General features: G+C 35.7%; 1 protein-coding gene across 2 annotated transcripts in view; it reads right to left on the reverse strand.

Moving 5' to 3' along the window:
• Nucleotides 1-24,908, reverse strand: part of SLK (STE20 like kinase) — a 56,658-nt gene that overhangs the window by 3,892 nt on the left and 27,858 nt on the right. The window contains exons 7-18 of one of the 2 annotated variants that reach the window (XM_070043861.1): nt 24,357-24,438; nt 22,261-22,389; nt 20,544-21,914; nt 18,435-18,565; nt 18,086-18,209; nt 16,454-16,633; nt 13,932-14,024; nt 6,430-6,559; nt 5,708-5,832; nt 5,006-5,194; nt 4,326-4,451; nt 3,016-3,129 (exon numbers count right to left, since the gene is read on the reverse strand). In XM_070043861.1, coding sequence (XP_069899962.1) covers nt 3,016-3,129; nt 4,326-4,451; nt 5,006-5,194; nt 5,708-5,832; nt 6,430-6,559; nt 13,932-14,024; nt 16,454-16,633; nt 18,086-18,209; nt 18,435-18,565; nt 20,544-21,914; nt 22,261-22,389; nt 24,357-24,438 — 2,794 coding nt within the window. The remainder of the gene's footprint in view (nt 1-3,015; nt 3,130-4,325; nt 4,452-5,005; nt 5,195-5,707; nt 5,833-6,429; nt 6,560-13,931; nt 14,025-16,453; nt 16,634-18,085; nt 18,210-18,434; nt 18,566-20,543; nt 21,915-22,260; nt 22,390-24,356; nt 24,439-24,908) is intronic. The other variant, XM_030865542.3, reaches the window with a different exon arrangement.

Genomic DNA, 24,908 nt, shown 5'->3' on the forward strand with positions numbered 1-24,908 from the left:
ATATTACAGAATCATTTCATTCTTCTGCTATGAAACAGCGATAATACCATCTACTTCGACTGGGTTGCTATGAGAGGATTAAATGTGGTAATAAAGTACTGAGCACACACTAGGTACTCAACAGACGGCACCTGTTATTAACTATTGATATTAACCGTCTCTTCCACATGGAACTTACCATTTTCTGTTTTTTTATTTTGATTACTGACGTGCATGTCTTTTCTTTCACATTGAACTATAAACTGTTTGAAGGTAACACCTAAACCAGATTCATCTTTACAACCCCACAATATGGAACAAATATAGTAAGTGCTTGATAAATATCTGAGGTATCAATTACTTTGTGGACAAGTGACTCAGGAGAAGTACTGCTGTAAAAATACAAAGTACAGGAAAAGATGGAAGTATAGGAAGGTTTCTCAGAAGAGGAACACCATGAGCTTAGTTTCAAAGGAAAGATAAGAATTTGACAGACAGGATGGGGAAGACACGCCAGACAAAGTGAGCTGAAACAACGCACAGAGGCAGGAAACTGTGGAGTTGCTGTGAGTAGCGGTGACTATACCCAGCACTGGAACATGAACCGGGAACAAAGTGGCTGGTGGGAGACGAAGCTGGAAGGGCTGATATGGGCAAAGTGTGGCACTATGAAGGCTTCAAAGTCAAAGTGAGGTGTTTACATTCTACTCTGTTGGAACTGATGGTTTATCAACACCACTATGACAGTAACAGAGATGCTCTTGAGGATAAACACTCTGGTGATGGCAGGCAAGTAGGAGGAAAGGGAACAAGAGACCAGAAGGACCATTAGGACATTACTGAACAATTTTAAGCCAATAGTAGGAAGACAGTAAAGGGAAAGAGAAATATTATGAAATAAGAGTCAAAATTATTTGTCATCTGATTGAACGTGGGGTGTGATGGAAATGAAAGGTAATTCAGGTTTCTAGCCTAGATGTCAGTTAAGAGAACAGAAATGTTAGCAAGAACACCTGATGGTGGGTAGGACTGGAGAGGGGGGGAAAGATGAGATGGAGATGAAAGAAAAAAGATTTTGAGTTTAGTTTTATCTCCACTGAGTTTACAATCTTTAGTCAACGTTCAACAACATTCAACAGGTATGTACTGATCATTTACAATGTGCAGGAATTGTTCCAGAAGCTGGGTATATATCAGTGAACAACGAGATAATGTCCCCGCTTTCAAGGAGCTTACATCCTGGTGGGAGAAGACACACAATAAAGAAATGTGTCTGGTGGTGATGAATATTATGAAGAAAAACAAAGAAAGGTTGAGGGGATAGAGAGTGTTCGAGGTAGGCATTGAAGCTATATTTTATATACAGTCATCAAAAAAAGAAACCTTTGATGAGATGACAATGGGACAGAATGAATGAAATGAGGAGGAATGGAACATCCATATGGAAAATGAGAGCTGAGAGCACGAACTGATAATAAAAACAATAAAATAATAACCATAACAACCATTTGCTGGATCCTGACCACATCTCAAGTACTGGGACAAGTACTGTACACGCATCACTTCCGTTAACTGTCTTAACAACCCCAATTAGGGAGGTAGTAACATCCTCATTTTACAAATGAGGAAAACTGGGCTCAGAAGTGTTAAGAGACAAAATTAATCAGTGTCAGCACTGAGATCTGAACCCAGACCTGTATGACTTTATAATTCATGTTCTATACAAGTTTTGGAATTGTCCTTAAACATGCAGCTGAAGCCATGACAATCTACAAGATCATCAAGATAAAGAGCAGAGGTAAGAGTGTAAAACTGGAAAATGTCTACATTTCCGGTGACTAGATGACAAAGAAAGAGCACAGAGAAAGAAAAGAGTATGTCACAAAAGTCAGGTGAGAAAAAAATTTTAAGAAGATTTTTAAGAAGAACAGGTAGATAATGCCACTGGTGACCACTGTCAACCAATTCAACTGGGGAGGAATTTGAGGCAAAAGCTAGACTGCAAAGGGTGAAAGGAGGAACTGGAGAAGGGACTTCTCACTTTCACCCCTCTGTGTACCCTTTGAATGCAGAAACACATGAATGAACTACCTATTCAAAAATGTAACAAAAAACAAAATTCAAGTTAAAAAGCCACACTATTAGCACATGGTAGGTGCTAAATACATATTTCTTTGATTAACCCATTGGGTGAATGGAAGAAAGGAATCGTTGAAATGTATAGCAGGCAGGAAGCCCAAGAGAAAATAAAGGTTTAAGTTTGACAGTTGGCAAAGAGAGAGAATCATATAGTAATAGCAAAGACAGAGTTGAAATGGTTGACCAGTTGGACCAGGCTAGCAGGGAGTCAAGTGCAAACAAAGAAGATGGCTAGATGGCTGGCTGGCTGGCTGGCTGGCTGGCTGGCTGGCTGGCTGGCTGGCGCGGTGTAGGAAGCCATCTCTATATTACTAAATTGTCAATTAACACAGCACACAAGGGCCGTGTAATCTGGCTCCAGTCGACCCATCCAGACAAAGCTGTCATCCCTTCCCTCTCTCCCTCCCTAATGCCTACACACAGGCACATACCCCCTCTAATGCTACAATGATAGGGAGCTACTTATGATTCCTGTACACATTATTTTCACTCATTCTCTTTTCTGTGCTTAAATTGCCCCCATTCCACTCCAATCTGTCTGTCCTCCTAGCAAGCTCTTACTCATCTAACAAGCCTCACTTGGCTTACAAGGCATCTCCTCTCTGACCCTTCCTGACTTCCCTGAGCAGACTTATGCACTCCTCCTCCTTTGCTGGCACACTGTGCTCCTCTGCTCTGTATCTTGTGCTTATCTCCTTCAGACAAATGCTGCTACTGATCTGCAACGGCTTGTCAACTAGATTCTGAACCTTTCGGGGACAGGGACTTTGACTCTTCATCTCTGTGTCTCTTGTCCCTGACACTGCTCCTGACACATATTAGGTAAAGAGCCAATAGCTGGGAGGATGGAGGGATGGATGAATGCAAGTATATTTTAATTAAAGCTTTTAAAATTACCTTTTTCCTAGGTCTCAATTTCTCTCTCCATTCCTTTAATTCTTGGCTGTGTTCCTCATCTAACTCCTTTAGTTTCTGAGTCTCATGCTCAACCAAGAGGTGGCATTTTTCATTCTGCAAATAAAGTTTGGATTTAAAAAATTTCAGATCAAGTTAGCAATTTTTCACAAATACAATTATCTTCCAAAATAATAAAGTATTCATTAAACATAAAGCTATTACTGAGGTTGAAATTCTCCTCTAACAACCGAAGGCCAAGAATTATGAAAAGAGTCATAACTTCATTTTTGCAAGTTTAGAGGCTAGATCTGTTATCCATATGAAAAGAACTTGAATAGAAAGAAGTAGTTTGATCCTGATTTTCCTTCTAAGAAGGTTTACTCACAAAACTGACACTTCAGAGGGCAACTTGCAAGCATGTTATCCAATGGTACCAGAACATGGGGTTAGAAACTATTCCACTCTAGTAAATTAAGCAAATATGTAGCATATCCACAATGTATACACTACTCTGAAACTGTAAACATTTTAGAAATTATATTACATTACAATACATTATATTATGTTATATTATATTAGAGAGCTGCATACTCCAGGTAAGGTTCAAAAACAGTCCTCTCTAAAGTAATGTTTAAATTCCTTAGGAAAAGAATTTTCATATACTTATCACCTTTTTCAAAAACCTTGAAGAAAATGAACTATTTCTCCTTAAATAAAAAGAAATTTTAAATTCAGAATGATAAAAAAATGCCTACATCATTTTTAAAACTTTGTTCATCTTCTTTGCAAAATACACTAAAAATTCTCAATAGTACTTTTGAAAGATGTAACTTCTTTTTTTTTTTTTTTTTTTTTTTTTTTTTTTTTTACTGGTACGCGAGCCTCTCACTGTTGTGGCCTCTCCCGGTGCGGAGCACAGGCTCCGGACGCGCAGGCTCAGCGGCCATGGCTCACGGGCCCAGCCACTCCACGGCATGTGGGATCTTCCCGGACCGGGGCACGAACCCGCGTCCCCTGCATCGGCAGGCGGACTCTCAACCACTGCGCCACCAGGGAAGCCCGAAAGATGCAACTTCTTATATCATAAATTAGCTTCATGTTTATACTAATCACGGCTGTGTAAGTTCTAAACAAGTGCCTGCGATACTAAACTGATCTTCCTTTGGGTCTACAGAGGAAAGAAAACCTTTAAATCCCAGCATCTTCACAAGCAATGTGCAGCTTCCTCTGAGCAGCTATTATTTCCTCAAAACCAGCCACCTGTACTGTGCATCTAGTACCATCTTTGCATTCATGCTTCTGCAGCTAACCTGCAGCTGATGCAGTTCTCGGACATTGGCTTCACACTGCAACTGAAGATCCCGCATTTGATTTTCATGTTTTTGATGCTGAGCCATTCTCTCATTTTTCTGCCTCTTTTCTTCTTGAGAGGCAAACTATAAGTAAGAAAAACAAAAGATAAATATGGTTAACAAGTAATGTAATTTCTGTATCTTCCAAAGGTGTAATTAGGGAATGTAACAAAGCTTAAAGTACAATAAACTAAAGCTTCAAGTAGTAATATGCTGGGACTCAAAGCTGGAGTCTACGTCATGGCTTTGGTGGAGTGTAGGGAGGTGGAGAGAGACTTCTGATTAAAACCTTCTTCCTCCTACCTGCTTAGTGACCTCAGTTAATTTGCGTGTGGGATCTGTGACTGTAGAAGTATAGTGAGACCACACGTTTGACTGAAAAGCTGGCCAAGTCATCTTATTCCCAGAGCTGGTCTTAGGACCAGCCTAGCCCTGGATCTGGTGTGGGGCGTGGAAGAGAACAGCTCTCCGTGGCCAGCACCTGGGGGAGACTGAGTTGGTATATGCCATATGTGTACAGAGCCATGGTGAACATCAGCGAGCCCAAGGTAGCTCCAAATGTTTACAGCACAATTATGTGCTACTCCTAAAGGCCACTCAAAACTTTTAAACTTAAAGAGAGTAATTTTCTTATTTACTTGTTTAATTTTTTCACGATCCTGATCTGGTGTTGCTGTTGGGTTAATTCTCAAACTCTTCTTAAACATGGCCATGCGAGTCTTGGCTTCACTGCGCTGAATCTTAGGCAGTCTTGCTCTTTCTTGAGTCTGTCTGTTTTTCAACTCCTCAATAAGTCGTTGATTGTAACGCTGCATTTGTTCCGTTTCCTAAGAAAGTTTCAGAGTCCAGTGATGTAGATATAATACTCAGTACCCACATGTATGCTCAAACATGTCATTTTGCTGTTGCTTCCCCAAATTACTCTCTCCCTTGTTGCATACCAACCAGCAAAATACTAGGCAAAAAATAATTTATAAGAAAAATAAGCTATTAGTAATAAGAGATTCATATTGACTCTCGTATACTAAGTATAGGGAGTCCACATTTTTACGATACCTGAACCATAAATGGAGCCAAAATAGCTAACTCTGAGAGACAAGATGAAGATTATAATGTATAAGAGGTCTTTAAGCATTGTAATTAGTTACCTTCCTTGGAATTTGTAGAAAAGAGTTTGCAATCGTGACCAACATACAACTAATTACTCCAAATTTCAAAGAAATTTTAGGATAAAAGAAAGGAAACCTGAACTTTATTCTGTAAAAAATATGTTTCAAAAATAAATAGCTCTGCACACTTTAAAATGAACAAAAAAGTGAACAAATTTTCCTTTCATTAACCTTCTCATGGCGCTTAAGTAGCTGATGTCTTTGCATAAAATACTGATCTTTAAGTTGCTGTTTGAGCAGCTGGTGTTTTTCTTGTAAGTGTCGTTCTTCAAGCTCCCAAATTGCAGCTTCTCTAGCTAGAAGAAGAAAGCAATTTCAAAATGTAACTTTGCTCTTTTTACTAATGTACTTTGGTCTTCATTTTAATATTTACATACAAGTGTTCTAATACACTAATTAATACACACGGACATTCTGAGCTATAAATGCAATATTACCAACATAAAGATAATATCCATTACCACTTTCCGTTCTGCTCTGATGTCCTGTAAACAGAGAATGCCCTACCCACAACACCAAAATTCCATTTAATCATCTTAATGAGAAAGAAAAAAACTATAAGGTATTTGTTAGGGGAAATAAGTGCTTAAAATTCCATTCTATCATGTAGCCAATTTAAGTATACCAACACTGTAAGGCATAATGAGTACATAAAATTATTCAGGTATATTTCTACCATCATCTGGACAAAAAAGATGTTTTAAGGATTATATGTTTATGTTCACTTCTATTGCAGTATTTCTTAATTTTATAAAGTATTTTCCTCTTATTTAAGTTGCTTCATCTTTCCCTCTACCACTCTAGCAAAAGAAAACATTCAAATAATTTCCAAGGTATATCTCTGCAATGTTTTGAGATATATATATATACATATGCTGCATAATTTCATATACCTCTCATGAGCTGTTGTTTGTTATTCAGGCACTCTCTTTCAATATTGGCTAACTCTGCCTTCTGCTGTTGGATGATCTTTTTCAGAGAGCCATCTAATTCTTGTTGTTGCTTCTGAACAAACTCTTGTTCCTATTAGACATAGTTAACCATCAGTTAATAAGTATCTACTGAGCAAAACATCCATTTATCTATACCTCTGTATATATTAGTGATTAACAAGATTTCTGAACCAAGTTTCTAAAGTCAACTAGATTTAAAAATCACCAAAATTATATAGTATAGACATAACATAAATGTATTAGTCACCCAATTCAAGCCCAGAAAGGAAGTACTAGAATACATAATATTCTAAACTATTAAGAATAACACATACAAAAGAAGTCCATAACCCACTCATAATTAAAATGCCCTACATCTTTGGGAAAAAAAATAAATTTACAGTTTCTAAAACTGACTATTCATTTCACTAGAGTGTGGACAAAACAAGAATAAACAAGAAATGTCTTTCAGGAAGAGAGGCAATAAAGAGCAAACAAGAAAAACATATCGGGATTTTAAACTCTCTATTTTTCTATTAATAAAGACGAAGCCATACCATGGCTACACTAACAGAGAAAGACAGATTCTGTATCTTTAGCCTGTGCCTAAAAAGAACAATACTTTAAGGATTTAATGAGAAATAATGCATTGCTAGAGAAATGTGAACTAGAAATAGGAAAATGAGTTAACATTTTATGACTCTACAAACAAAATTCCTTATAATCAGAGAAGTCTACCAACATGTAAGGGATTCACTCATTCATTCAACAGTATTTACTGACTACATACTATTTTTGCCCAAATGCCAAACTTATACTTTCAAAAAAAATCCTTCAATTACTGTGTAAGGAAAGGGAAGGTTGAAGTGACTTATGGTCATTATGCTAGATTATACATTTGCAGAAGGAAAGGAAGCATACTCAAATTGAAGAAATGCAAATTTTGCCAGTAAACATTTGGCTCTCCATCCCCCTCTTGGCTGTTACAGCAGTTTGTGATCAGCTCAAGGGTATTCTGATCAATTTGAGTATAGATTTAGAAATTTGGGGTTGAGCAGCACTTCACCTATAATCCCTCCTCTTGCACACCTAAGAGATATAAAACCTCAAGATCCATTTTGGAACTATTTTTTAGGCCTTGGACAGAGTCTGACAGGATCTAGATCACTACCAGCCTGGTCTTCAGTGCACAAAGAGTGAGTCAGCAGTGCTCCTCAAGATGCTTGTCTTACTACTGTTTCTCTGGAGGTGAGAATCAGGTCTTACCATCCATGACATCCTGTTAGTTTGTTGTCACAAATGCTGCTGTTTCATCTACATCATGATTTGTATTTTAGCATAAATACAAATATACAGTTGCTACTGTATAAGACTAATAAACTGTCTCTATAAAATACAATTGCCAGTTGCAAGTGGAATAACATGTACTTTTGTATTTATTGAGCTATGGTCTTATGTACTGGGGACAGGAAATGTACTTATGTGTCATTAAACAAAAATATCACGCAAGTTGTCAGTTCCGTAGATATAATAAATGCTGAGCAAATTTATACAAAAAAAATTTACAACTGCCAACTTGACTACAGTCACCTACATCGCTTTATCACAGCAAAGAAAAAAATAAAAACTCAATGAATATTTAAATTCAACTATCTAGAATAAGGCTTTTGAGCTTTATTTAAAGAGATGCAAAAATCCCCATCCTATCTTATAAGCAGTTGTAACAAAGTAAGTTGTCAAGCTTCTCTTTTCCTACAGTAAATATCATTTGTAATAAAAATTAAATTGATTCTCTAATTTCACTGTGAAATTTCTATGTGCAAGCTTGTTTAATAAACAATATAACCTGCAGATATATCAAAAGTTTTCTTTTGTTCAACATTTTTACCACTAGTTTGCATAAAGAACTTTTAAAAAATATCTGTGTGGACAGAAATAATGGGTCCAGATTATCATAAATAAAAATATTACATTTATATTTATCAAAAAAATCAAGTGTAAAAGATGGGGCAAATAAATATTTACATGAAACTAAAAAAGGTAAACACAGTGGACCCTTGAACAACACAGGTTTGAGCTGTGTGGGTCCACTTAAACGTGGAGTGTTTCACTAAGTATGTACTGCAGTACTACACATTCTATGGTTGGATGAATGTCCAGATGTGGAACCACAGATGCGGAGGGCCAACTGTAAAACTGTATGTGAATTTTCAATTGCGCGGAAGGTCAGCATCCCAATACCTGAGGTGTTCAAGGGTCAACTGTATAAGCCAGTGCCACTAAAAAAGTGAACGTGATTTCTTGTCAATGCAGTTTTTGGTCATATTATTATATTTATGTCTAAATTAAACAAGATAAGAGTTCAGGTCAAAGAAAACCTTTATTAAGCACTTAGTAAATGCTGGGGACTGTACTACTTACAGGGTTACTAAAATTAATAAAAGACAGTACTGCCTTCGAGGAGTTTCCACTCTATTGGTCCCAAATTGGTTTTATCTGTCAGCCCATATAAAGAGTAGTGGGTCCCTTCCCTTAGTAACATACTTCGAAAGGTTCAAAAGTAAGCCACAGAGAACTCAAAGCAAGGAATAAGGGTCCAGAGATCAAGACTCAAAATGAATGACAAGGAACTACAAAAGCATGCCCTGAAGCGGCCAGTATATGAGGAAAAAGGAGCTAAGATTGTTATACAGAAGCGGGCAGAACTAGCACTGTGCTGCTCCAGAAGGTAAATAAAGATCAACAGGTCAAGGCAGGCAATGTATGGAAGCGTTTCCTAACCATCAGAGTTTGCAAAGACACCAGCTGCCTTACAGAGCTATGGACTTGAAGAATCAAGCAGAGTGTGGATGATTACACAGTCAAGAATACTGCACATTTGATTTTTTTTTTATATTAAGGCCAAAAACTACCGAAAAGGTCCCTTACACATTAATATATTTTATTACCACAAAAGAAATGAAAGTTTAATATCACTGAGCTTTCATTAAATTTCCTAACTTCAAAAGCCAAGTATAATACATTCACAGTGGAATCTGTAATTAGAAATTACTCTTAGGATCTAAAAGAAAAGTGATCTTACATTCCAAAAAGACTGCACAAATTACACTCATTTAAAAAAATAGTAACAGATCAATTTGATCACTAAGAGTAACAATTTCAAAATGGACACAGAAATTGTAAAATGAGTGTTCTTTAAATGTACAAGTTTTAATTCTGATAAGGAATCTTATCCTATTAGTCAGATAACTGTGAACATTAAAAATACAGCTTTGGGTTCTAGAAAACTCTAAGAAAGGGTTATGATACGTGGCACTATTTGTACATCATCTGGTCACTTTAACTTAAAAGCTAAAAATGGTAATGATCAGAAAAGTGTTCGTAATTCATAATTTCTCCCTCTCGTCAAAAAATAATTAACATTTTGACTACTCTTTCAGAAAACTATAGAGTCCAATGGCTGACAATAATATAAATAAATAAATAAATAAATAATTTCAGGAGGGGGAAGGAGGGGTTGAAATCAAGCTGTATTCTATCTACTCCAGTTGTGTATATCAAACATCACAAACAAAAATTACAGTGTTAAATAAGCTAGTCATTTCCCTATAGAAACTGTGAGAAAGAATACAGCCTGGAACTCCAGACTTAATTTAAAACTGCAACATGGAGAATAGCAACCCACCATTCATTATGGACAATTTGAACAGGGAAAACTAAATGGAACTAAAATCACCACTTTTAACATGGCTTTTCTGACCATATCCATAATTAAAACATCTACATAAACATATAGGCAATCAAAATGTCACTTCACACGAAGATAAAAATCTAACCACAGCATTCAATTTCTCACATGTGCAAAGTTCATAAAATACTATTGAGAAGATATTTCTTGAAAAAGGTGAAAATCTCAGATTAAAATTTGTGGTGGTGTAGACAGAAAAAAGAACACTGTAGTAGAAGTGTTCTAGTTCCAGCTCTACCACTAATCTCTTTTGTGACTTTAGGCAAATCACTTAGTCTTCTGTGCCTCGATTTCCTCATCTGTAAAACAGATACACTCCATCCCTATATTAGGGGTTGGCAACGAGAATCAAATGTGAACTCTTCAAAGAATACTGTACTATAAAGTTCATGTCAGGTTATTACTACTGTCGTCACTGACATCATCTATCAATCTTCTAGATTTACAACAAATGAAGCTAACAATGAAAAGGCACATGTGAGCCAAAGAAAAAGCAGGTAAAACAGAAGAAGGCACCCTCCTACAAGGCACGCGGGACTTACGTCCTGCATTTGGGCGTTGAAGACTGCACAAGATGACAACTGAAAAGACTGAATCATGACCTGAGCAACGCCCTGTGGATCAGAATACAACGCACTTCCCAGGTAAGAATAGAGCTGAATGACTTTTTGTAAATGGAAAGAATAATTATACAAACGCAGAGTTTCCTGAGGCCTGGAACAAGTCACTTAACAAAGGGGTCTCTTTCTCATCTGTAAAATGAAGGATTTGAACTAGATCAGTGGTTTCCAAACTCTAATTTGCTGCCATTGTTTTTAAACCAGTTGAACTCTCTTTTTAAAAAACTCACCAAAACAATCTCAGTTTATAAAACAGATGTAAAGTGGTCCTGCTCTGGAAGCAGGGGCCCAGAGCCCTACTGTCCTTTTTTTTGTTTTTGTTTTTTATTTGCGGTACGCGGGCCTCTCACCGTTGTGGCCTCTCCCATTGCGGAGCACAGACTCCGGATGTGCAGGCTCCGCGGCCACGGCTCACGGGCCCAGCCACTCCACGGCATGTGGGATCTTCCCGGACCAGGGCACGAACCCGCGTCCCCTGCATCGGCAGGCGGACTCTCAACCACTGCGCCACCAGGGAAGCCCTGTCCTCACCTTTTGAAGGATTCTCGAGATGCTTCTTCCAAACTCAAGAGCTCCGGAGAGTACAGTTTGAAAACCACTGGACTAGATGATCAAATACATTCTAGTTCCACGACCATATGGCTATTATTCATAAACTCTTTAAAAAGTTTAAAATATTAGACTCAAGTTATGTGTTAACACCTTCATCAAAAGTGGTAGCTAAATAGAAATACTTTTGAAATTTGTTAGATTACTAAATTCTTCATTAAATTTACAGATAGAAATTTACTACTGCTTTCAGCTTTAGTTGGAAAATACAGGCTAGCCCCTCAAATTATATGAAAAATCACCAACAAAGTTTTATTAAAGCATTGGATCACTTACCATTCAACACTAAATCCTCAATTTCAACTCTGGAGTCTGACATATTACCTTTTGGAATTAAAAACTTTACATTCCTTTACGCTAAACCAAATTGTTATCTTCTGGTTTGAAATCCAAATTACCCCAAAATTGATGTGTGGCCAGCAAGGACTTCCTCTTCACCTATTAATAAGACATGGCCAACAACCACTGGGCCAAGCCAATAATTTAGATTAGGCACAGAAGGGGTAGCTTAAATACAAGAGGCAGTATGATGCGGTGGTTCAGTGTATGAAACATAGAGCCAAACTTGCCTAGATGAGAATTCTGGCTCTACCACTAACCAAATGCGTGAACGTAGGAGAGTCATTCAACCTCCTGTGCTTTAGTTCCCTCACCTGTAGAACGGGGGTAATATGAGTAACTACCTCCTGTGTTGTGAGGTTAAATGAGTTCATATAGGTAAAGCATTTAGAACAGTATGTGCCATACAGTAAATGCTGTGTTTGGTATTATCACCTTAACTACAGGCATACCTTGGAGATGCTGTAGGTTCGGCTCTAGACCACCGCAATAAAGCAAGTCACATGAATTTTTCAGTTTCCCAAATATATAAGCTATGTTTACGCTGTAGTCTATTAAAGTGTGCAATAGCATTATGTCTAAAAAACATACATACCTTAATTAAAAAGTAGTTTATTGCTAAAAAATGCTAACCATCACCTGAGCCTTCAGCAAGTCATAGTAGTAACATCAAAGATCACAGATCATCATAACAGATATAATAATGAAAAAGTTTGAAATATTGTGAGTATTACCAAAATGTGACACAGAGGCACGAAGTGAGCAAAGCTGCTGGAAAAATGGTGCTGACAGACTTGCCCAATGCAGGGCTGCACGAACCTTCAATTTGTAAAATACACAATACTGCAAAAGCGCAATAAGGTGAAGAGCAATAAAACGAGGTGTGCTTGTAGTAATGCCCATACCAGGCCAAGACAAAAATTTTCATTGGCTCACAGGAAGAAAAAAACAACTACATTTATTCAAATAGGCTAGTTTTATTAAAATTTTAAATTCTGAGACAGTTTCCTTATTTTTCATGGTGTTAAAATCATCTCTCTTTTGAAATGATGGTGACAAATAAAGGGCAGTTTCAAATAACCTTCCTTGTCAAAAACAAAAAAAATTTTTAATGGCAACCCATTTGTCATGCCTCCCAAAGGGTTTTGTTGCTTCTATGTTTCTTTTCATGAATCTATAAAATCCAAGTCTGGGAACCACTTTTTAAATTACATAAAACCCACATTAAAAAGATAATTTAAAGCAACAAATAAATAATCCATGTCTCTTCTTCCTTTCATTAACATCTGTAACTACAAACTGAGCTCACTTCTCTCTTTGCCTCCCAGCTGAGTGCAAGCTTAATTAAAAGAAAGGTGATCCCAAGTATAAAAGACCTCATACTCATGTGAGATACTTCTAGAAAAGTCTGTTGAAAATACCAATTTATCTATTTTGTAGAGAATTCACCCATCAATTGGCTCAGCCTTATCATAATCTAGAATCAGGTTTATATAGGTAAAAACTGTCTATTTTTGTAACTGCTGGATTCTGAACCAAAAAGAAAAACAACATACTTAACATTTAAAATCTGGTTTTAAGTTGCTTACATTGTTGAGTTTAACAGTAATAAGTATTTGATCTACCATTTAACATTACCATTTACCAGGCTTGCAGGATCTCAGTTCCCCCGACCAGGGAAGGAACCCAAGCCACAGCAGTGAAAGCCCGGAATCTTAACCACCAGGCCATAAGGGGACTCCCGAATTAATGGCCTTTTAAATATGCATTCCTTTTGTATGCATAAAGCTTATATACTCACCCTCTATATTCTTTTGCCCTAAAAATCTTCTATCAACCATTGACATTACCACTTAAATACAAGCTTCCATCATGATTAAAATAAGAATACAGTGGATTATACATTAACATACACCTTTATTTCATCTGGAGTCAGCTTTCCAAACATTTCACTTAATTTCACGTTAGCAACTTAAATGTCACCATTAGTGTGAATTTAGTACTACATAAAGAATGCCCTGGGAACCTTTGTATAAGGAGACGTCAACATCACATAAGTACCGAATTTACCCTTTCAACCATGGTTTACTGAGCTGTGAGAATATTGCCGCTTTCTGTTTTTAGTAGCATTAAGCTGCTGCTGTTACCTGAGCATGCTGGCTTTGTGCAAGCTCCTCTTTCCTGCGTTTCATGAGCTCTTTTCTCAGCTCTTTGGGTGCTTTCTCCACTTCATTTATAACCTACAGTGTATAAGCATGCAGGAGGTGGGGAAAAACACTTTCTCCACAGCAAGCATTTATGTGAGCAGACAAGCTACAAGTCAAGTCAAGTTGTTAAAAAGCTCCTTTCAACATGCATTAGCACAGGTGTTAGTTTGGTGAAAAAGAATGAAAGGATAGAACATGCTTAATCTCAGGGCAGAAAGGGACATTACACCATATAAGGAAAATTAGTTGCTTAATTATCCCTACATATCTTTCTCTCTTTAGATCCTAAGACAATCAGTAAAGAATTACTTGCAACGCTAACGCTGAACTAAAGGTGATAAACTCAACTGACCTTGAAAGATCATAAAATTATAAACATATCTACTGACATTGTCTGAAATATTGGATATAAGGAAAACAAATGCCATTCATTTATAAATCTGTAAAATTTCATAATTGGCTTGATAAAACCAATGAAATAATTCTAAATGAAATCCACTTAATGAGATCAAAAGAAAAATAAAAGGGAAAGTAAGCATTAGAATACACAAAGGAGAGACAAATGGACACTAAGTTTTCTTTTTTCATAATAAACTATTTTATATATGGTGCAATAAAAATGAACACATCTGATGATTTTGGGATTAGATTAGAAAAACATTCTCCTTTGCTGATAATTTAAGCCAAAATCAATTGTCAGCTTTAAAATCAGTAATATAACCCCTCATAAAGTAAGTTTATATGCTATGATTTATTATATCAAATAAAGTATATTATAAAATGAAGTGTATTTTAGAGCTCCTTCTTTCAATCATTTCAAAACCCTAGATATGTATTCCACCTAACAATAGATCTGTAATCCAACTACGAAAGACGATCACGTGTTTATAAGTAGAAGCACCAAAAGCAACCAGATTCCAAATCACCACACGCCATTGACGGTCTGTGAAAGAGACTGATTTTGATTTAACATAGTGTATTTAAAATTTCCCATCAGTAATCTCTCATGAAACCAAATCACCATGAAAAAGAAGAGACTCCCCAAATGCAAGAAGTTTAGCGGTAAGGAAAAAAATACAGAATAGAATTATTTAAAATATGCATATCGCTATCTCAAACATGTTCTCTGGCTAAACCTCTCCAAAACAGTAACAATAACTAGAAACTTCTATATATCTATAATTAAATCATATACTTGCCTACAAAATTTAACCTGATATTAAAAAATAACCTCAATAAAAACTACTCATGGTTTCAAGAAAATTAATATTTAGTTAATACAGTAAAGGCATACATCATGGTATATAGAGCAATTCTATATAAAATATAATAAACAGTAATAAAACAGTAATTTTTAGAAATGGTAGCCAAATCAAAAGGCTATATACCATTTCATTTATCTTTACCTAAAGAAATCATAGAATGCACTGTATTTATTAACGCTTGATTCTATCCTTTTTAAAGCCAATCCTCAAGTTCAGCAAAATGATGTTCCATTATCTGCATAATTTCATTGTTAAAATCAATGAATCTGAGTACTTGGGACATGCAACAAAAGTGAAAATGTATTCACTAGTTTGGCTGATATTAGTGTGTTCCAAAACTAATAAAACTGATCATAATATTGTCCTGGGGTCTTTCATATCATGAAAAGATAAATTCTCCTCTTACACTAAAGGAACAGAATAAATTATAAAATTATCTCTCAAAACTGCTAATATGTAAAAGCTCTCTTAGTGTTATTTTAATTGGGGAAGAAAAAGACACACTAATACAATATGTAAATCCTCTTTCTGAAACAATGACAATCTTTCATAGTAAATAATACCACAAATAGATTCTATGACAATATGGAACAGTTTCAGGAAAAATGAAAAAATTCATTATAATCAAATGACTTTACAGATATTTTCCACCTGTGATTCTTCAAAGTATCTCACAATTTGATAAACTTAAAGATATTATTTCAAATTTCAGCTTACTCAGCTTTTGTTTTGACACAAAGTCTAAGAAAGGTAATCAAGCTAATCAAGAGAAAAAAAATTTTTAAGCAAGAATTAAATATTACAAATAAATATTAAGATGAATTATTATTGCCACCGGCAAACAGAACATAGTATGCTTTCTTGAAAAAAAACATTACTATGTCAGGCCTTAAATGTTGCATTAATAAAGGAGAAGTGATAGGTTGAAAGGAAAATGGATTACACTCAATTTGAAGACTTGGTTCAAGGGTTAGCTGGACATTTAATAATAGTTTGTGAACTTGAACAGGCCATTAAAACCTCTTCTATTCCAGTTTTCTTGGCAGTAAAATGAGATAACATCTGACCTTACTACTACCCTACATAACTGCTGGGAAGACCAAAAAAAAAAATGAATGAGTGCCATTTAACTACCAAGTATTATCTTAATTCCTTAGACAGTCTTAAGTGTACATTAAAAACAGTAGTTACACTTACCTCTTTCTTTCGGTTCTTTAACATATTCTGAAATTTGTACAACTCTTTCTCTTGTTCACCTTTAATGCGTTTGGCTTCATCTCGTAAGCGATTTGTGTGTTCTTGTTCTAGACGTTCAATAGTCTGTTTCTGCTGTTTTTCTAGATTCTCAATCTCTTGGTCATATTGTCGTTTCTTGCTCTGTAAAATGATGTAGCTCAAGATCATTTAACTTTAACATTAACGCTCATATCATTATACTGAAGATGTTTACTAAGAGCACATAACTGGCATTTAAATTGAGTGACGTCATATGTACCCTTTGCAATACTGAACAAGTTCAAATGCACTCAAATATGTTTTAAAACTTTTTCAAAAAGATGTGCATTTCGTTTTTTTCTAATATGGGAAACACTTTTTTCTATTGTACAAGTGTAGAATGTTCAAAAATTTTAGACAATCTAGAAGAATATCCAGTTGCTATGAAATACTAAAGAAAATTTTCAATATTTATCCTATAAAATTTTTGATAAATCAAAGGTCTCATTTGAAGTCTATTTTAAAAACGTACCATTACTTGTCATTTTCAAATTTACTCTTCCTCATTAAGATTCTTAAACATCATATTTCATTGATACAAACCTTTTAGAATTATAAATCTACTCTCTCAACAAAAGATTCCTGCTTATATAATACTTGAGTAACATTGCAATTTTAGACACAGGTATTTGTAAAGGGTGTTTCCTTTTTAAAAAAATTAAAAAGCAAAATATTTTGGAAAATATGGGGGGGGAGAAACAGTTTTTATAAGGTTCTGAAAAAAACAGAATATAAGTACTGTAAAAATACTCAAAGAGAAAAAAAGTTCATAATTTTCTTAGGAATTCTAAGTTATGATCCAACATATGTAATCAGCAATGCCAACCTTCACACAAAACAATCCTTACCACTTAAAATTATAAAAATGTAAGTACTATAATCAACCATGAATCCTATAACATTTCAGATGATCTTTTTTCTAACCTACATTAAGCTACATGTTCAACATAAGTTACTGAAATTTTATATCACATTAATAATTCCTTTTCCAACTTTGAACACAAAGTAAAAATTTAAAGACTCGGTGACAATTACCCTTTACAAGTCAGCACTAACTTCTCTAGCAGCTGTGAAAAGGGATGTGGAAGCTTAACTGTAGTAGCTAGAGAAGTAAGTGTATTTTGAAAAATTCCCCGGGAAGTTCTAATACTCAGCCAAGTTTGAAGACAACTGCTCTAGACTGGTTTAAATCTTGGATTCTAATTCTGAGAGGTCAAATTGTAACAATAAAAAGTTATACAGCAACAGGCACACCTAAGAACTTTGCAAACCATCTACTAGCTTCATGATTCCAGGTTTTCATGACAGATTTAATCAGAGAAAAATGAAAACACCCAACACACTGTAAGTCAGGCAAAAGGAGAAAAGAAGAGAAGAGAAGAGAAGAAAAAAGAAAGCATCTAAAACACCAAAGAGATAAAGGCGAGAAATGCATCACAAAGCCAGAGAAATCTAGTAATCAGAGAACAAGTTCTAAAACCTGCCAGTGGTGGGTTTTTTTCTAAGCCTTAAATTTCTTTATTAACAAAAGGGTACAAAATTCCAAGACTTTACCACCATCTCCTGCTCAAAACGCCGGAAAATTTGCTCTCGCTGTTGTTGCAGTTTGCCATTGAGCTGCTGTTGGGCTCTTTGCTCTTCTTTTTGAAGAAATCTTAATTCCCGAAGTTCCTGACGTCTGATAAAATTTAATGGCAAGGATAGAGAAAGACAGCAAAAGTTACACCTTTGAAGTAATGCTTTAAAAGAAAAAAATCTTTAAAAGTAACATTTATTTTCAAATGGAAAAGTAATACAAGAATCCAAAATTAGCCAAGACTTTACTCTTGTTTCTATTCTTCAGACTCTGCAGAGACTTGAGAAGTCACAAAACCAGTTTAAATCATGTTGTTTCTCTACTCACCTAAGAAACCTCAATTCTTCAGTTTTGGAATCACTATCTGTAACTATCTTTGATGTTGTTACACTCACTTCGACACCATCAACAATAAATTTGCGTGTTTTCTTCAACGTTTTCTTTTGTCTTCTTGTTTCCTGAGTGAGATTTTATTTTAGTTAGGCTTTATATGGGGAATACTAGAGAGAGAAAACATTTTCTTCTTAAAAAAACAAAAACAAGAAACTGAACAGCTATGAAGACTACACTATAAAGTATGAATAGAAATCAGTAAGACTCAACTTTGAAGCCAATTATATCATCTCACACCTCATTTGACTTTCACATGATTTTACAGATAAAATCAATTTTTTTCAAGTGAAATTATGCATTTTGATGATGTACATGTAGAATTTTTATACCACATCATAATTAGGCACAAGTGGTAACAAGCAATTCACAAAAAAGAGTAATTAGTACAACTTTCACATGTTAACCATTCTTTCCTCTTTTTATCTTGTAGGTTCGCAGATACCTCTGCTTTTCTGTTTTAGAAACACTTACAAAGCAATTAAAAATGAATTCCTGGGGCTCATCCCTTAAAGAATCTAAATCAATAGGTCTGAGCGTGGCTGAGAATTTCATTTTGAAAGGCTCCCATATAACTTATAAACACTGCCAGGACTGGGATTCAAAATCCATTTCATCAACAATAGTATCACCAGCCCTCTTCCATCTCAGGGCTGGAGAGGGATGAGTGATTTTAGAGTTACTAGAAAGACAGCACCTTTACCGTACTCCCAAAATACCAGATCTGCCTGTCAGCTATTGCCCAAAATTCTTTATCAAGACCAAACTCTTCATTTCTCAGTTGGTTATCCAAATGCTTTTTAAAAGCAAAGAGAAATAACAGAAGTGTAACACTGCTACAAACACTTCTTGGTAAACATGTAAGTATTCAGAACAGATAATTACTTAGTTTTGATAGGTGGAAAAGGTTAGAAAGCAGAGGGAGCAAAAGGGGAATGTGAAAATACTACATTCAAAATGCATTAGAATTTTTAAGTTGATCTTTGGCACTTACTAATCACCTTTCTTCAGCCTCTTACTGTTGTACTCTCTAGGCTTCCAGTATTCTCAAACTGCTCTCCCTGAGCCCTGAACTACGGCCACCCTATCCAGACTTCATCTAAAACCTAAAGTGGGCATGCTCCAAAAATAAATCTACCTCCCTGTAACCTCCAAATTTTCCATTTCTTCAGTTCCTACTAAAGTATCCACAGCTAATATCACCTTAATTCTCACAGAAGTATCTGAATTTTTTGGAAAGGCTAACTATTAAGTCAGTGAATGAACTTCAGATTAATGGAATTTCAGCAGGGAAACAACCTGAAAACTGAAGACCATCTCGGCAATACATGTAATAATTTGGGGCAGATACGCAGGCTGATCAGTCGTGCCCTGGCGTCCTATCCCTAAGGTCAATTTTCTTCAGTTCTTTCTGCTTTTCTGCCACCTGTCAATCCAGAGTCTCACCTGTATCAGAATTCCATGGGATCTTTTGCTATAAATACGTATTCTCTGGCCCCACTCCATACTTCTACACAGCCCCCCCAGTAACTCAGATTGGAGAATTATGCTTAACAGCTCCAAGTGTTCGAGGGTTAGCGTTTGGCTTTCTTCCCACGATGATTCTCACGGCAGTAGCGATTGCTATGACTGAGGAGGTAAGAGTGGTCACCGCACGTGCCAGTGGTAACAAGGGCTGTTTATACCCTAAACATTCTTAAAAAGAGATCATTCTTTCAAGTCCTCAATTCTTTCATATACTGCTGATTCTTGCTACAATTATACCTAGGTATGTACAATAGGAAAACCCAAATTCCAGTAAGCAACTGTATTATACTATTTCTATCAAGTTGGCAAAAATAGATAGGTACTACAAAAAAATTTAAAGATTACATCCGGAATCTTAGTTTATTTTTTAATTGATTGCCCTCATAGGCCTTAAGGATTTTATAGGGTTAATACTACACTGATTTAGTGTTGTTTTGTTTTCAAGATGTCAGTTTCACATAAACTCTCAACTGCCAAAATAACAAAGAAACACCCAAACAAGGACCCGTGCACACTTACTTGTAAAGATATTGATCCATTGTCTTTAGTTTTGCTTAGGAAGCTAGAGATGGATAAATTCAAGTCAATGCTGCTATTATCAGCAGTGGAACCAGTGCCTGAATCAGTATCATTTTCCTTTTGATTCTCAGATTCTGGTAACATGGTTTCAGTTTTTGATAAAGCACCTATTTCTCCTTTATTTTCTGCATCTTCAGGGTTGATATTAATACTGGGTATTAGAACAGGCTGAGGTTCACTGGGCTGTGAAGTGGCAGGAACTTGAGGTTCTGCCTTAACTGGCACTTCGCACGGGATATCTTTCTGCTCTGTGTCCATCTGAGCAGTGGCTTCACGAGCATCCCGAGTTTCACTTCCTAAAGCCTTTTGGTCCCTATCAGTCACCGCACTTCTGACCTCCATTCCTTCAGTGCTACTCGATTCAGTAATCTCAACTTCATTTGTCCCGAGCTCCTCATTGGTCTCCACTATGTTCTCTGAACTGCTGATTAACTGTTCCTCACCTTTACCTTCTACAGATTTTTGATCTATCTCATTAGTTTCAACTATTTCTTTAATAGAAACTTCTTCAGTACCACCAGCCTCAGGACCCTCTGTGGACTTGATCACTAATATCTGGCCTACTTCACCCACTTCTTTCCCATCATTACTCTGAGCATCCTCAGCACTGTTTTCAGTTGCCTTCTGAGCAATGTCTTCTGCCTCATTTGTTCCTATCACTTTGCTTGTATCACTGATCATATCTTTTTCAGTTTTGTCATCTCTTCCCAATTCCTCGAGGGTGTCTTCCTTTGTAAACTCAACTTCACTTTCAATTGCCTGAATATCTGCCTCTTTTTCTCCAGTCTCCTGAGAAACTAAATCCATTGTCTGAATAGCAGTGTCTTCAATTTCTTCAGATTTTATAAACTTATTTTCAAATATCTGTTGCTTTTCTTGATCCCCTTCTTCCTCAGGTTTCAGATTCTGTTCAATATTTGTTTCTGAAGTTATCATTATGTTATTTTCTTTTCCTTCATTGACTGAATTAATGTCCACTGTTTCATGGTCTTCTGTGTCAGGTAGATTTTCAAGCTTGGGTCTCTTCTCCTCTCTCCCATTTTCCTCGATTACTGTTGCTCTATTATGAAGTTCAGCCATAGCTTCTAAATGAGTATCATTAACATGTTCATTAATGCCTACCACAGTATTTTCAGGTTCATCGGTGGTGGGTTTTTCAGTAAGAATTTTACTGTTAAATTTATCTTCAGAAGTATTACGTTCTGTTTTTTCTGAGACAGATTCCAAAATACAAGCATTTTGTGAAAGCTTATCTTCTTCAGAGCTCGCAATACTAAGGTCAGAGGAGGCACGCTTACTTGCAGGTATCGGCTAAAAAAGATTTTATACAGTTATAGTGTTAAAACATAATTTCAAGATGGTAACCAAAATAACGTTTCATATATAAAAATGATTTAATTCATATATATATTGATTTAATACCTTTATTCAGTAAAATTTGATGAAATTATAAAAATAACTTAAAGAATTGACAAATTTTCACATAATAAATATGACAAAAATGGGCAGCAAGGAGCAAACTTAATAAATCTTCACCTCAAAAATTAAAGGTTTTTGTAATGCTACCCATCAATTAATTCTTAGACACAGCTGCAATCATACCTCAAAACTCAACTCTAAAAATGACCTAAATGAAATTTCCTTTCTAAATACTGACCAGAGAATTTTCTGTTTCCTCATCATCATCCTCCTCTTTGCCATCTTCAACTTCTTCTGTTACTTCAGCCTTTGCCTCTGCAATCAATTCTCGAATTGGTTTGTTGGAATCAACAGTCACAAAGGGATGCTGTTTAATCATTAAAAAGAGCATACTCAGTAACAACTGAAATGCTTGTGAAGTAAATTTCAAATATATAAAACACATTGTTATGTGGCAAAAACATAAACATATAAGTAGGAAAAATACAAACAACTTCAGATGATATTACATCTGGGAAAAGGAGGGGGAGGGAATTGAGCAGGAGTAGGGGCTGCCTGCAACTGTATCTGTACCTTTTTTTAAGAATCTGAAAGAAATATGTCAAAAATGATAACATATTACATCTGGGTAGTAGGTATATATACTTTTCTGTATGTCTGAAAACTTCATAACCTAAAATCTAAATTAAAATTTAAAGCAAGTTTCAAGTACATTACTAGTTTTAGAAAGTAACAGTATGTTTACAATATGTTTAATTGTTAGAAAGTAACAATATGTATAAAGCCTCAATAAAAGAATTACAAAAAGCTTTAAAGTTCCGTTAAAAGTATCTACCTCCTACACTGTTGGTGGGACTGTAAATTGGTACAGCCACTAGGGAGAACAGTGTGCAGGTTCCTTAAAAAACTAAAAACAGAGCTACCATATGACCTAGCAATCCCACTCCTAGGCATGTATCTAGAGAAAACCGTAATTTGAAAGGATGCATTCTCCCCGATGTTCGCTGCAGCTCTATTTACAACAGCCAGGACATGGAAGCAACCTAAGTGTCCACTGACAGAGGAATGGATAAAGAAGATGTGGTACATATATACAATGGAATATTACTCAGCCATAAAAAGGAATGAAATAGTGCCATTTGCAGAGACATGGATGGACCTAGAGATTGTCATACAGAGTGAAGTAAGTCAGAAAAACAAATATTGTATAATATCACTTATATGTGGGATCTAGAAAAATGGTATAGATGAACAAGTCACAAATGTACAGAACAAACTTATGGTTACCGAGGTGGGGAAGGGGGCATAGGACGAACTGGGAGACTGGGATTGACATATATACACTACTATGCATAAAATATATAACTAATGAGAACCTACTGTTTAGCACGGGAACTCTACTCAATGATCTGTGGTGACCTAAATGGGAAGGAAATCTAAAAAAGAGTGGATATATGTATACATACAACTGATTCTCTTGTTGTACAGCAGAAACTAATACAACATTGTAAAGCAACTATACTCCAATAAAAATTAATAAAAAGTGTCTATAAACATCTGTTTTTTGACATAGTTCAAATATTCTTAAGAGTAAGAAGGTATTTTATTCACCTCTGTACACTCAGCACTTGGTGTTTGTCACAGATTAAGGCCTTCAAATGTGGGGGTAGTGAAATAATAAGAGAAAGTGTGTTCCAAGGATATACTTGTTGTACAGAGAAAGGAAATTTTTCCCGCTTCTCCCCCCAGATAAATAGATCAACCGAAAAAACTACAATGGAGGAGTTGTACTCAATCTAACAGTAACTGCCTCAAGACTTGTCATTCTATTTCTCTACCTATACTATTATTGACAAAATTTTATTTCAAATATTACAAACAAGTCCCGCTATAAAACAAAATTATCCAATCACTTTAACAACATTTTTTAAAAGTTAGCAATATTTACTGAACATTTACCCTCACTGTAAGGGACATTAAAAAAAAATTAATTAGCTCATGGCCCCTGCCACCAAGGTGCTTGTTTTCTAGTAACTGGAGAAACAAAATGTAAGTAACTGATAAAGTGGAAATAACTAAACAAAATGAAAAAAACACAATTAAACCGAATCAAAAAAGCATACGAGAAATTTAAAAGCTAAATAAATGCCCTTTAATAACAGCAGCAAATGTTTGTAAAGCAAATGTTAACTACTACAATGAACCTTGAGTGAGTCTGCACAGGGAAACTCAAGTGGAGAGAGGGCACACTGAAGGAATCTGAAACTGTATTCTTCTTAAAGAGATGTTACAACAATTATATGGTTTGCCATTGTCATACTACTCTTATCTTACCTGCAGTAGCTGAGATGTAGTCCACCTGGAATCCACATTCTTTTCCAAGCATTTCTTTAGAAAGTCCTTAAAATTTGAAGACCTTCAAAATAAAATTTTAATAATGACATTCTATTTTTCTTGCTAATAAAAATCAAAACTCTGAGAAACTATGGTTAAGTTCCATTATGTATGTAATAGTATTAATTCAACATAAGAAAACTAGTTATGAGAATATTAATGTCATAAGTCATTTATCTATAAATATAAGTTACATATATGTAAATAGATTCATAGTTTAAGTCATTGAGATACAGCCATATATCCATAAGTATGCTAAAAATCACAAAAATTCTTCCATTATATATATATATATATATATATTTTTTTTTTTGTGGTACGCGGGCCTCTCACTGTTGTGGCCTCTCCTGTTGCAGAGCACAGGCTCCGGACGCGTAGGCTCAGCGGCCATGGCTCACAGGCCTAGCCGCTCCGCGGCATGTGGGATCTTCCCGGACCAGGGCACGAACCTGTGTCCCATGCATTGGCAGGTGGACTCTCAACCACTGCGCC

Source organism: Globicephala melas, chromosome 16, assembly GCF_963455315.2.
Source record: "Globicephala melas chromosome 16, mGloMel1.2, whole genome shotgun sequence".
Taxonomy (NCBI): domain Eukaryota; kingdom Metazoa; phylum Chordata; class Mammalia; order Artiodactyla; family Delphinidae; genus Globicephala; species Globicephala melas.